We start from the raw sequence: 13,063 nt of genomic DNA on the forward strand, positions 1-13,063 counted from the left end.
ACACAGATGTGTGATGGGTGTCACGTTTCTCTGTTTGATTGATGTTTGATTCTGTAAACTCTGACCTTTAGGTGCCACCTAATAAGGAGAGACAGAGAATCTACAACAAGGAACCAATGCATGAGGCTGCAGAACAAAACACACTGTTCACGCATCGGATCAGCTTGAACGTCAATGGAACCGCTGCTGTGCTGGCTATCAGAGATGTGGGAGTGAGGGACAACTTGGAGTTTATCTGTGTCATCAAAACTCTCACACCTGGGGAAGCAGAGGGACGAACCCAGCTCCAAGTGTTTAGTAAGACTCTGAAAGCTTTTATTGCATTTTCTATGCTGTCTGCTCTCTCGCACTGAAACGGTTGTTTTCATTAAGCAAGTCATCAGTATCCTCTCTTAATGTATGCTGCTCCATATTTTCCATATATTTCTTACTGCTGCTGCTACAAGTTAACGGATCAACTTCAGATATTGTATCTGCTTCATTTGCTTTGGAAGAAAAACAAAAGAAGATGGAACAGACCTCACCTGTTCATGAAACTGCTTACCAGTTTTCCTGGCCAATTACCTTTTTTTTTGTCTAATTTAGGTCCAATTACTTTGCAAAACCTCTTAAATTAAAAACTGCTTTCAAATCGCATTTGGATTTTTCGATTTAAAGTCCACTGTGTCCGGAGGCAGAGATTGTGTCTTTGTCCAACAAATTATGGAACTCACTGTATTAACATACCTATAGTGTTACAATATTTCTGAAATTTTTAGCTATCAGAATCTATGATTGTTTCTTTCTAAATGCTTCCTTTTCTAGTTCTTATCCTTTCTTACGTCTTGTGCAGAATCACCAACCTTTCCTACAATTGAGGCAGTGGAAACAGGGATATCAGTAAATGAAGAAGCTCCATCCAAGGTGAAAAGGTTTTGGCGATCACAAACATCAAAGACTAAAATTACAAAATGCGAGGATGCAATTTTATCATTTGAATTTCCTTACCTACCCCCTCTCCCACTAGATTGGGTCTTGCAGGGTCAAAAACGGATACCCAAAGCCAAATATTACTTGGTACAGAAACAACATGCCGCTTCGCAATACTCCACGTGGTAAGGCAGATTGATATTTAAAACTGGAATGCCTTAGCTGTTTCAGTTTGTGTCTGTCCTGTTCTTTTATGTTTACAGTATTTTTATTTCTTTCAGAGGTGGTTGTAACCTCCAGCACCACTATTGAATCGAGTGGTCTTTTCTCAGTCCAGAGTGAGCTGACAATGAAAGTTAAGAAGGAGCACAAAGATGCAGTGTTCTACTGCGAAGTCATCTACTTTGTCCCTGGAGCGACCAAGATGACCGAGAGTCAGCACATTAACATCACTGTATACTGTGAGTTTCACCAATTGAAACCAAACTGGCTTGCATTTGGTTTCCAGTTCATGCAATGTTCTTGCACACCAAACTAGAAAAACTAGAAACAAACTACAAGAAGTTTCTTAATGGATCTGTTTTGATATTTTGAAGTGGAAATGGATGCTATAGTTTCTCATGAAGTTCACTAAGTTAAAATAACACTATTGTTCAAGTATTATAGGATATTATACTAATAATATTTTCCTTAATTTGATTTGACAGGCCGGTAAATTTTGAATTTACCGGTCGATCTACGTCCCTGCCCTCACCTATGGCCACGAGCTGTGGGTAGTGACCGAAAAAACGAGATCGCGGATACAAGCGGCAGAAATGAGCTTCCTCCGAAGGGTGGATGGCCTCTCCCTTAGAGATAGGGTGAGAAGTTCGGCCATCCAGGAGGGGCTCAGAGTAGAGCAGCTGCTGCTCCACATCGAAAGGAGCCAGCTGAGGTGGTTCGGGCATCTGACAAGGATGCCCCCTGGGCGCCTCCTGGGTGAGGTGTTCCAGGCATGTCCCACCGGGAGGAGGCCCCGGGGCAGACCCAGGACACGCTGGAGAGATTATATCTCTCAGCTGGCCTGGGAATGCCTTGGCATTCCCCCGGATAAGCTGGAGGAGGTGGCTGGGGAGAGGGAGGTCTGGGCCTCTTTGCTTAGGCTGCTGCCCCCGCGACCCGGCCTCGGATAAAGCAGATGAAGATGGATGGATGGATGATTTGACAGGCCTCAGTTTCCTATTTTTAAGGATAGTTCAGGTTTGCAGTTTAATCTTGAATTCATCTCTCTGTGTTTTAGATCTCCCCACTGAAGTAAATATTTGGGTGGAGTCACCAAAGGGCAAAATCAAGGAAGGGGACACACTTGAGCTTCGCTGCGATAACAATGGCAACTATCCATCCTCAATCACCACAATTAAGCACCAAAATGTAAGAAAATCAGCACTTCCATACTCCTCATTTATGTGGAAATGGTTGCAATTCGATGTTTTCCTGAGCACTTTGAGGACATTAAAGTTAATCTTGAACTTTGCAGAGTGAATACTCTGTGGAGAACAAGACAATGGTGCGGACTAATGTGAAGCGTTTAGACGGTGGAGTTTATGAGTGCACCTTTCAGGAAACGGATAACTTTGAGGAGATCTCAGGGAGTACTAAGGTGTCGGTTAACTGTAAGTGTTTTACTCTGGATGAGTTTTTCATCAAATACATTTTACCAGTAGGTTCTCTGTTTGACTTGTATGCCTTGTTTCTCTGTCTGTGTGTGCAGACCTTGAATCTGCTGTTATAACGCCTAAAGACAGCATTGCGGTGATGGAAGGAGAGGAGCTGAAGGCCAGCTGCAATGCCCTGTCTTCTCTCCAGACATCCACAACCTGGTTTAAGGTTACATAGATACATACATATATACAATACAACTGCTTGTCTAACAGTAACAAGTAAGATGCACCTAGAAAACAATCATTTCACACTGTGGCAGAGTCGTACCAGCAGTTAGGTTGACTAGAGGCCTCTAACACCTATTTCACCCAGTACTTAGATGCTCATTTAAACGTGTTGAGTCAAACAAGCTTTTTTTGTTCACCTTTGTCTAGAATGAAAAGTTGGTGTCAAAAGGCAACACTTTGAGTGTGAAGAGCGCAACGTTAGAAACAGCAGGGATGTATAAGTGCGTTGTGACCGTTCCTGAGATGGAGGGGATGAAAACCAGCAGCACACTTCAAGTCAATGTTAAGGGTGAGTTGTATTTTCTTTAAATGAGACCATGTCCAAAGTTTGTGACTGCATAGTTATTGCATAAGGTTGTATTTCTTGCTACTCATTCTGCAGGTTCGCCACAGATTTTGGGGCCAGATGTCCAAGAAGTGGAGACTTATGAGACAACTGTTAATCTGACCTGCAGTGCCACAGGGTTTCCTGCTCCCACAATTATGTGGACAACTTCTGATGGGAAGGTACAGCAGAGGGAAGCTTCTCATTCTCGGCTTAGTCACAGCCGCAACAGAGATCTGCTTATTCCAGTTGTGACTTCAACAGGTTGATCCAAAGTCCTCCGGACCTCCATTTTGATAAATGCGTCCAGTGGGACAAATAGTGGAACACAATTTTTAACTTGAATTTTAAACTTAACTTAAATGCATTTTCTTTTCAATACTGTTGTGGTATTTTGCCGTTTACGGCACACGATTAAAAAAGAGCTGGCTGGTGGACTGTGGGTGAGACTTCACATTAGTAGAGTATGGTCTTCACTTTTGAACAGTTTTAATAGTCTTAGTAACCACAAATCAGCAAGTTCTGAACAGATTAGCAATACAGATGCAGGAAAATTGAACAAAATGTTTCAACAACTACCGGACATTTTGTGCCTCGAGATATTTTGTGCAGTGATTTGTTTTATGATTAAAAGTGTGTGTTAGATATGTCCATCAGCCTCAGTTATGCAGTTGTTTAGTGCTAAAAGCACTAAAGCATGCTAACATTCTAGAGCAAAATGGTAAAAATGGTTAATTAGCATTAGCATGCTAACATTATCATTTAGCTGACATCACATCAGATTCTCACTGATTTAAGCAGCACTGGTTGGTAGTGGTGCAATGGATCAATAAACTCACGGTTTGGATCAGATCACGGTTTTAAGTCACGGATCGGATCAATTTTCGGATCAGCAAAAAACGAAACAAGACAAGAAAAATTAATTTTTTTGCCCATTAAAGAACATTCAACTCAATACTCATTCCACGCAATTATATAAAAAACAAATTAGGTGCTATATAGGGCAGTACAGGGCTTTGTATCTACCACTCCGCTGTGATATAATGAGCGGTCACGGTCACGTAGCTTTCCGTTGCCCTGGAGGTCCACCCATCTGTAGTTAGGGCAACAGAAGATGCCTGACTTTTCCTGCTCATACATGCTTGGAACGATCTTGTCACTGAAGTGGACACGCAACGGGATATCATAGCGTGGCTCAAGCACGTTTATCATATGTTTAAACCCCTTGTTTTGCACAATGGAATAGGGCCTCATGTCTGGAGCTATAAACACCCCAATAGCTTTTGTAATAGCTTTTGTAACAGCTTTAGCACGGTCAGATTAGGCAGCAAAGGGCTGCTTAAATGCCGCAAACTCCTCTGCTCTTTCACTTGGAGTGCTAGCGTTGGCCATGACTATTGCAGACAGACTGACCACGCCCACCATACACATATTTTTTTTCTTTTTCGAATCTTCGGTTCTGATCACGGATCAACAGTGATCCGTTGCGCCACTACTGGTTGGATTTTACAGAGTTAGAAATAAATTTGATTGGACTGACAGAGCTAATACTAGCTAATGTCTAGTTTACCTTCACGATGATGATGGGCATGCAAACCTTTAGTCTTTGGAAGTCTATATCAATATTGTGCTCAACTGTCTTCTCACCTGTTTGCTCTTGGATCTACTTTTCTATTTCTGTCTTTAACTGTCCTTTTTGCAGAACCTAAATGCATTGCAAACAGAGACTGAAGATGGCGCTCAGAGTGTGGTCACTTTCAAGATCACCTCCAATGTGAAAGTTTTCTGCAATGCCAGCAATGACTTTGGCTCTAAAGTGGTGGAGTTCAACATCAAAACCAGTGAGTTCATGCAGCCTGTGCTTCCTTTCTGCAATCTTTGTAGTTAGTAGTTCAGTCAGGTTCGTCACAGAGTTTAGAGTTCATCTTAGCGCAGATGGCTCATCATAGATGGCTGATCACAAGATTTTTCTACGGACACCACTGCATTCGACGAAATCCACTGCTTTTGTTTGAATCATATATTTCTGTTAGTTTTCTGTTCCAGCTATTAATACAAACAAGGATTCTTTCTTACATGGAAAAGTTACTTATGGAGTTCTTCTGTGTCTACATGTCTCTGCTACGCAGATGATGTTGAGTTGTATTTATCAAACGACATGACAAAAATCAGTTAATTAAGCTAGACATAAAGGCCTTCATCTATGAAATATTGGTAAACAGCGGGTTCAGGAGACAGACTCTGCTTTTAAGATTTGGCTTCGAGCCTTGTTCATAAAACAGGTGATCCTGGAAAAGTCCTCAGTTATCCTGCTGTAGGCTCAGGCTGTTGGTGGACTTCATGAGGTCCACTGACCAGGTCTTTTCCACTCCCCTCTTTTCACTCCTGATATGTTTATATGTCAGTACTGCATGTCATTAACTTTAGTCATTTCTCTTCCAAAGTTTTGTCTCCCTATTTTTTTCTCTTCTCTTTCCATTCACCCTCCATTCTGACCACGGGGGAGTTCTTCCTTCCCTCTGTCGCCAAGTGTTTGCTCAAAGGGAATCCTCTCATTGTTGGGTTGTTCTCTCTAATATTAAGGCGACTGTTGTGAAATAGCACTTTACATAAAAACGAACCGAACATGCCCGCATGTTTTTATTTGTTCTCCTCACTTGCCACTTTTACCTATGTCCCTCCCCCCTCATGTCTCTATTCATTTTCATCTAAAGGTCTTGAGTTTTGCCACATGATGTAACGTCTTGTCTGTGATTGTTCAATCTTTATATTTTTTGTTGTTGTTTTTCACATTCTTCACCCTGGTGTCGTTTAACGGGCACCCATGTGTAAATAACAAAATGACGTCCTTTCTGTGCCTCTACCTGCTTTTAGTTTTAAACACCACATTAACAACAATCACTTCCATGCCAACAATCAGCACTACCACACGATCAACCACTACTATATCCAGTGACACAGGTAAGACCACAGTTACACTGCTGTGCCTGTTTTTCATCATGCAAATGAAACCAGCTGCTAAATGCAAAATTAAATTTGACTGGGAAAGAGAGATTTCTAACTTGTCAGAAAGCTCCCAGCTCGAATTTGCGAGACAGGCACACTCTCTGTTTTTACCACGAGGCTTCAAACATTTCCTTTTGAAAAAGCTCATAATTATAACTGGAACTGGCGACCATGAACCATGCCTTACTTGTGCTGCTATCGGCTGAGACTAATGTTACTCCCATGATGCACTGAGCATTTCTACATTCTTTTCATTCCCTGTGTGTTTATATGTAACTACTGCATGCTATTGATTTTTGTCTGTCTTATATCTTATACTTTGTGTTCTGTTCTTGGCTCTTCATGCTCTCCTTCTTTTCTCTTTCTTTACACTCACTGGCTGCCCCTCCCTGAGCCGGTTTCTGCTGGCAGTCTTCCTGTTAAAAAGGAGTTCTTCTTTCCCACTGTCACCAAATGCTTGCTCATAGGCAATCCTCTTATTGTTGGGTTTTCTCTTCATCTAAATGGCCTAAGCTCTGCCAAGTGCCGTAACCTGTTGTTGTGACTGTGAATATTTCACTCTGTGTTGTTGCTGTCATTTTGTACCTGTGCTGTTTAGTGTGTACCCCTGTGTAGTAACAAACATGACCTCCTGTCTGTGCGTCTAACTGTTTTTAGTTGTACACACCACACCAACAGCCACCACTACCACATCAACCAATACTATAACCGATGACACAGGTAAGATCACGATTACTCTGCTGTGCCTGTTTTTTGTTTTTTTTAACATGGAAATCAAATCCGCTGTAGAGCTCTATTTCATTTTAAGATGAGGCTTCAAACATTTATTTTTAATAAAGCTTATAGTTATGGCTGGATCTGGTCACCCTGAACCATCTCTTAGTTATGCTGCAATAATTTTAGGCTGCTGATAGACCTTCCACAATGCGCTGAACATTTTTTCTTCAATCCCCTTTTATCCTTCCCCGTGTCTTTATCTGTCACTGCTGCATGTTATTAATGTTTGTCAACTCTTTTCTGTAGTTTGTGTTTTGTTCTCCCCTTTTTTCTCTTTTTTCCCTCCCACCGGCTGCCTTTCCCTGAGCCTGGTACTGCCACATGTCACTGTTGCCAAGTGTTTATTCATGGAGAATCTGATCACTGGCATTTTTTTGTATATTATTGTTGTTAAAATTGAACTGAATATGTCTGTGTACACTGCTCTGAAACCGTATTTTGTCCTTCTAGATTTATTTTAAGTATATTTTTATCAAATGTTTCAAATCAGCGAACAAATTTTAATGTTAGACAAAAATAGTAAGAACAACATGCAGTTTTTAAGAGCAACTGGGTTATACAGCAGGACCATGATCCAGAGCACACCAGCAAGTCCACCTCTGAATGACTCACACGGTGAAGCTTTAGGATCGGACTACTTAAAGTACAGACTGAATTCAGATGGAGATGCTTTGGCATGACCTTAAAACATGGCAAAAATAAATACGTTCCAATGTGGCTGAGTTAAAACAACGCTCCAACATGTTGTCAGTGATTGTATTTCACTCTGTGTTGTTGTCACTGTTAACCCGTGTGATGTTTAATGTGCACCCCTGTGTGATAACAGAAGTCGCATCCTCTCTACCTGCTTTCAGTTATATACAACACATCAACTACCAATACTACCATACCATCAACAAACATTACCTTTATCAATGACACCGGTAAGATCACAGTCATTCTGCTGTGCCTGATTTTTGACATGGAACTCAAATCCGCTATGAGGCTTTATTTCATTTTAAGACGAGGCTTCAAACATTTATTTTTAATAAAGCTTATAGTTATGGCTGGATCTGGTGAACCCTGAGACATCCCTTATTCATGATGCAATAGATTTAGGCTGCTGGTAGACCTCCCATGATGCACTGAGCATTTCTCCCGTAATATGTCTCTAATGCATGTTATTAAGTTTTGTCAGTTCTCTCCTGTAGCTTGTGTTTTGTTCTCTCTCTTTTTTCTCTTCTCTTTGAACTTACTGGCTGCATTTGCACCTTTTCCTGTTAAAAAGGAGTTCTTCCTTCCCACTGTTGCCGAGTGCTAATGGGGAATCCTCTGATGTTGAGGTTTTCTCTCTAGCACTGTTGGGTCCTACATAAACCACCTTGAAGAACTGTTGCTGTATAAATTAAAGTCCCCTCACTTTTCCCTTTTACTCGTGTCCCCCCCGTTCACATCCATGTCTCTGTGTGTTTTGACTTTGATCTAAAGATGCTGAGCTTTGCCAAGTGTTGTAATGTGTTGTCTGTGATTTTTCATATTCCTCACTGTGTTGTTGTTTTTTCACACTGATGTCTTAAGTGCTTAAAAAGAGCAATTGGACTTCTTTAGGTTTGGGAAGACATTTCGACTCTGATCCAAGAGGCTTCTTCAGTTCTAAATAAATTGGCACACAGTCTTGATATCCTTTCCCAGGTATTTCAACCTCCAAGGAGACAATTCCCAGTGGGGTTTAAATCTCTGCCAGTTGTTTCAGAACTGAAGAAGCCTCTTGGATGAGATGTGAAGCTACACAAGTCCATTTGCCTTCTTTTTAAGAACTCATAGCTCGCATGTCCTTGATGACTGAGAACCTATACAGACCTTTTGACACTGTTAACCTCTGTGATGTTAAATGTGCGCCCCTGTGTAGTGACCCAAATAACCTCCTCTCTGTGCCTCTGCCTGCTTTCAGTTACACAAAACACATCAACTAACTATGTCAATGACCCAGGTAAGACCACCGTGCAATTAAATCAGCTACAAAATGCATAATTAAACTTGGTTGACAGAAATAGGTAGTTCATTTATCAAAAAGCTCCCAGTTTGGATTCAGGAGACAGACGCCCTCCATCATTTTCACATTAGGATTAATCTTTTTGTTAAAGTTTAGATAGGGCTTGATCTTCTCCACACACCTTTTTTCACTCCTGATGCATTTATGTGCCACTGCTGCATGCTGTAACTTTTGTCTACCCTCTCTATGTTCTCCCGTTCTTTTTCCCCTCTATTCTTCCCGTTCAGCCTACACCCAGTCACGGCAGGTGGCTGTTGCTGATTGTTGGCTCTTTACTTTGCAGAATCAAGTGCCTTGAGACGACCGTTGTTGTGAATTGGCAATAAATAAATAAAACTGAATGGAACTGATTGAATTGAAAGCTTATAACCAGCAAATTCAGAGTCTCCAGACTTTCTTTTATTTAGTCTTGTGGGGCAGTTTTTTTTCTGTAAGTCAGAAAGAAAGGATAAGAGCAAGGAGGCGTGATGCAAACTCAGAAACACCTGCAGGCCTTAGTTACCGCTGTGGTATGATAGATAGGTCATTAAAAGTGAGGTTTGTTGTTGTTACAGGGTGTCTTAATTATTAATTTATTGTCACGACTGCTGTTCTGCGTGTTGGGTTATTATAAATGTAGACGTTTTGTTTTAATGTAGTCTTAAAGTTTGAGAATGAAGGCATGCTTGCAAATGATGTGGAAATAAAAAGAGAAAGGTTCACACACGTACATGCATCATTGTGACTCTCATCATTGAGTGCATTTAAAGCCGATGCTTTAAATGCACTCAGAGTGAGTCTCCTGACTCCCATTATGGGTCCTGCTTTGTGTTTTCCTGTGTCTGCTCTCTGTTTATATGTCACACCAGGAAATTTTCAGCCCCTCAGAGGAAAACTGCTCTGAGTCCACGTTTCTCCCAAAGCGTTGATAAACGGGATTAAACAGGGCCCCTCTGGAAAATGACTCTTCTGCTGCTGACCGCAGTTTGCATATCAAAGTTGATGTTTCGATTCAAAACACTGATAAGATCCTCTGAAATAAAACATTTATTCAGGACTCTGCTGAACATCAGCAACACAAACCTGGGGTGTCAACCATAAGCCCGCAGGCCAGAGCTGACACAGCAAAGACTTCAATCTGGCCCAATGGACAACTTTGAAAGGAGGAGCTTTTGAACTTTTAACTGTATTTTCAAGTTTTACAGCTTTTCCTATTCATAAAGACCGCTTCCATTGCCATTCATATCACTGGGCAATCAACTGCCAGATCTTTCTCTGCAATTTTAAACATTTGTCATTTAAACGTTTGTCATTGAAAATCTGAATGTTGAAACTGCATATGTAAGACATCTCGGAGATTAAATGTGAAAGAGGCATTTCACTGGTCCAGCCCACTTAAGATCAAAGTGGGCCACGTGTCCCTGATCTAAACTGTGTTTGAGTATTATATGAAGTATTTATGTGCATATGCCCACTGATTCCTGTGTTCATTTGGTTTTTCTCAGTTCAAACGCCCACCAAATCACCAAATATCAAGAAAGGTTTGTACATCACTCTGCTGTTGCAGATTCTCTACCGCCTTCCTTCCACTTCTCTGTGAGCACACTTCTCGCTCTCTCGCCTCCTAGCTTTCACGAGAACCCTCCCTGGTGATGAACAAAACATCAAAGCGTCATTGGGTTGTTCATCATCTTCACCTCTTCCTGCGCATGTTGTAAAAGCACTGCTGCTCCTGCAGCCCTGATAAACAGCCACTTCGTTTCTTTATCTTTCAGGGTCACCTGAATGATGCTACTGCCACACTCTCTTTAGGCGCATTGCAAACTGTATCTCCACCTGTATCAGACTCTCCTGTCTCCTGCTGTCATTCTATTCCAAAATCCGGGTGCAGTAAGTAAAGCTGTGGGTGTTTTGTGCTTCTTCTCCAATAGAGAGCAAAGGTTTTGTTATCGCAATCATCATCATCGCCATCTTCCTTCTGGCTATCTTGGGAAGCGTGCTCTATTTCCTGTACAAGAAGGGCAGGATCTGCGGCCGATCTGGCAAGCAAGACTTGTAAGTGCAATGACAGCAGTTCCATGCATAAACACACAATGTGTCCACATAAGGAGACATTAAAATGTGATTTTATGGCTGGACTGTATCACAGTATTGTAGTTCTAGACCATTAGAAAGAACTGAACATGATGCATCGATGTAGAAAATTCAGTTATGCTATGTTGTGATTAGACTCCGATGGCCCATCACAGCCGAATGAAATCCCAGCAGTGATAGGAATTAGGGCAGAACCCCCCAGAGTCTAGACCAGGGGTGGGCAACTCCTGGCCTTGAGGACCAGTGTCCTGCAGGTTTTAGATGTGTCCTTGATCCAATACAGCTGATTTAAATGGTTAAATTACCTCCTCAACATGTATTGAAGTTCTACAGAGGCCTGGTAATGAACTAATAATTTGATTCAGGTGTGTTGACCCAGGGTGATATCTAAAACCTGCAGGACACCGACCCTCGAGGCCTGGAGTTGCCCACCCCTGGTCTAGGCTTAGGTTGAGTGACTTGTGTGAGGCAGCGATGGGGAAGAGGTTGATTGCACAAGGGAGATGAGCAGGGCAATTTAAGGTATGCAGAGTGGAGGCTGATTGGCAGAAAGATGATTGGACTAGAACAATGATGTCTGCATTGAGTTTTACAGCATGGGAAAAAGGAAGTGATGAAAAGAAAAGACTAGCAGCCAAACTCCTGGGAAAGCAGACAGATGATAGATGACCCTTTGATATAAAAGTGTCTAAAAGGAGAAGCCAGTCAGGAAGTGCCTTAAGCTGCATTCTCTCTAATAGCCTGCAGGGGGCGACAACTAGGGTGTCTATATCCATCTTTTAGATACAGTTTGTGTTCACAGTTGATTCAAAAGTGCACTTAATAACATAAAACATTAAATGTTAAAGTTGTGAGGTGTGTTGTTCCTAAAGCCAGAGTGTGTAAAGGTTGCTCTCTGGTAAAAAGTGATATTTAATTTAGGGCTGTAGGTAACAATTATTTTAGTAACTGAGTAATCTATCAATTATTCAATTGATTGATCCAGTAGTCAGATAAGAAATACTTTTCTGAGCAATAATTAATATGAGCAATAAAAAAACACAGGTTTTTCTAAACGAACTGCTCATTGGTTTCCATTTTAGAAATTGCAATGTTTTAATGCAAACGTGTCAGAAAAATATGAAAGAAAACAAGCCTTTGATGACCTGCTATATTAAATTTAATTACTAAAGAAAACATTTTCTTAAATGCAAAAAATATAAATAATCTCAAGTACAGTTGAAGTCAATAAAATAAGATATGTATGAAATCCAAACTAAGGCATAAAAAATTTACCTTTACTGGCCCGTGTACATTTCTGTTGGCTTGTGAAAAAAGCTTTTGTTTTATATTTTTAAATATTAACGCAATATTTTATATTATTTCACTTTCAGTCTGAAAAATGTTATGAAAGACTTTAAAAAAAATCAATGGGTCTATTACACCCTATTCCCCCCCGTGTAGACTCACCCCTGTTTGCTGCAGGTATCGCCTCCATGTAAAAAGGGCGGCTGCCGTTCGTTTAAACATGGTATCAGACATGGTTCGTTTAAACATAGATCATCTGCACATTTTAATACAACTCGGTTGTGGGCAAAATACCTGCAACTGACAAATAAAGGCTATCTCATCATCTCATCATCATCAACTTGATGAAGTTTACTGCAGATTTTTCTCTGTGTAAAACAAAGCAGTGGATGGAGCAGCTATAAAGTTCGCTTTTCTTTTGCTATAATTGAATCCCTCGAATTACTCGATCGATCGTTGCAGGCATAATTTTAATTTTGTGATATTAGTGATACACCTGCCAGAAGTACTTTAGTAATAAACCTGTGTCTTCGTAACACTACCAAAGCCATGCTGTAAAATTACAGTAATACAAACATTCATGTTTACACACATGAAGCAGAAAATGCTTAAAAAACACGGTGGCTGTCAGTCCCAGACCCTTCATTAAATGGATGAAGTTTAAAGTTTTTTTTAATGTGCAGTTGTGATTTCCAGAAATATTCAGCAGCACTGGGAGTACATGGT

General features: G+C 40.9%; 1 protein-coding gene across 9 annotated transcripts in view; it reads left to right on the forward strand.

The window, feature by feature from the left end:
- Positions 1–13,063, forward strand: part of mcamb (melanoma cell adhesion molecule b) — a 45,200-nt gene that overhangs the window by 30,253 nt on the left and 1,884 nt on the right. For 2 of the 9 annotated variants that reach the window (XM_085243367.1, XM_085243376.1), the window contains exons 3-18: positions 72–297; positions 833–903; positions 1,007–1,094; positions 1,191–1,370; positions 2,189–2,319; positions 2,426–2,561; positions 2,660–2,775; positions 2,985–3,126; positions 3,220–3,344; positions 4,865–5,003; positions 6,037–6,123; positions 6,826–6,888; positions 7,800–7,868; positions 8,876–8,914; positions 10,462–10,497; positions 10,888–11,011. In XM_085243367.1, coding sequence (XP_085099493.1) covers positions 72–297; positions 833–903; positions 1,007–1,094; positions 1,191–1,370; positions 2,189–2,319; positions 2,426–2,561; positions 2,660–2,775; positions 2,985–3,126; positions 3,220–3,344; positions 4,865–5,003; positions 6,037–6,123; positions 6,826–6,888; positions 7,800–7,868; positions 8,876–8,914; positions 10,462–10,497; positions 10,888–11,011 — 1,772 coding nt within the window. The remainder of the gene's footprint in view (positions 1–71; positions 298–832; positions 904–1,006; positions 1,095–1,190; positions 1,371–2,188; positions 2,320–2,425; positions 2,562–2,659; positions 2,776–2,984; positions 3,127–3,219; positions 3,345–4,864; positions 5,004–6,036; positions 6,124–6,825; positions 6,889–7,799; positions 7,869–8,875; positions 8,915–10,461; positions 10,498–10,887; positions 11,012–13,063) is intronic. The other 7 variants (XM_085243368.1, XM_085243369.1, XM_085243370.1 and 4 more) reach the window with 7 other exon arrangements.

The sequence above is a fragment of the Mchenga conophoros genome, linkage group LG14, assembly GCF_057382185.1.
Source record: "Mchenga conophoros isolate Kocher_MC1m ecotype Shallow Benthic linkage group LG14, M_conophoros_male_GT1.1, whole genome shotgun sequence".
Lineage (NCBI taxonomy): Eukaryota > Metazoa > Chordata > Actinopteri > Cichliformes > Cichlidae > Mchenga > Mchenga conophoros.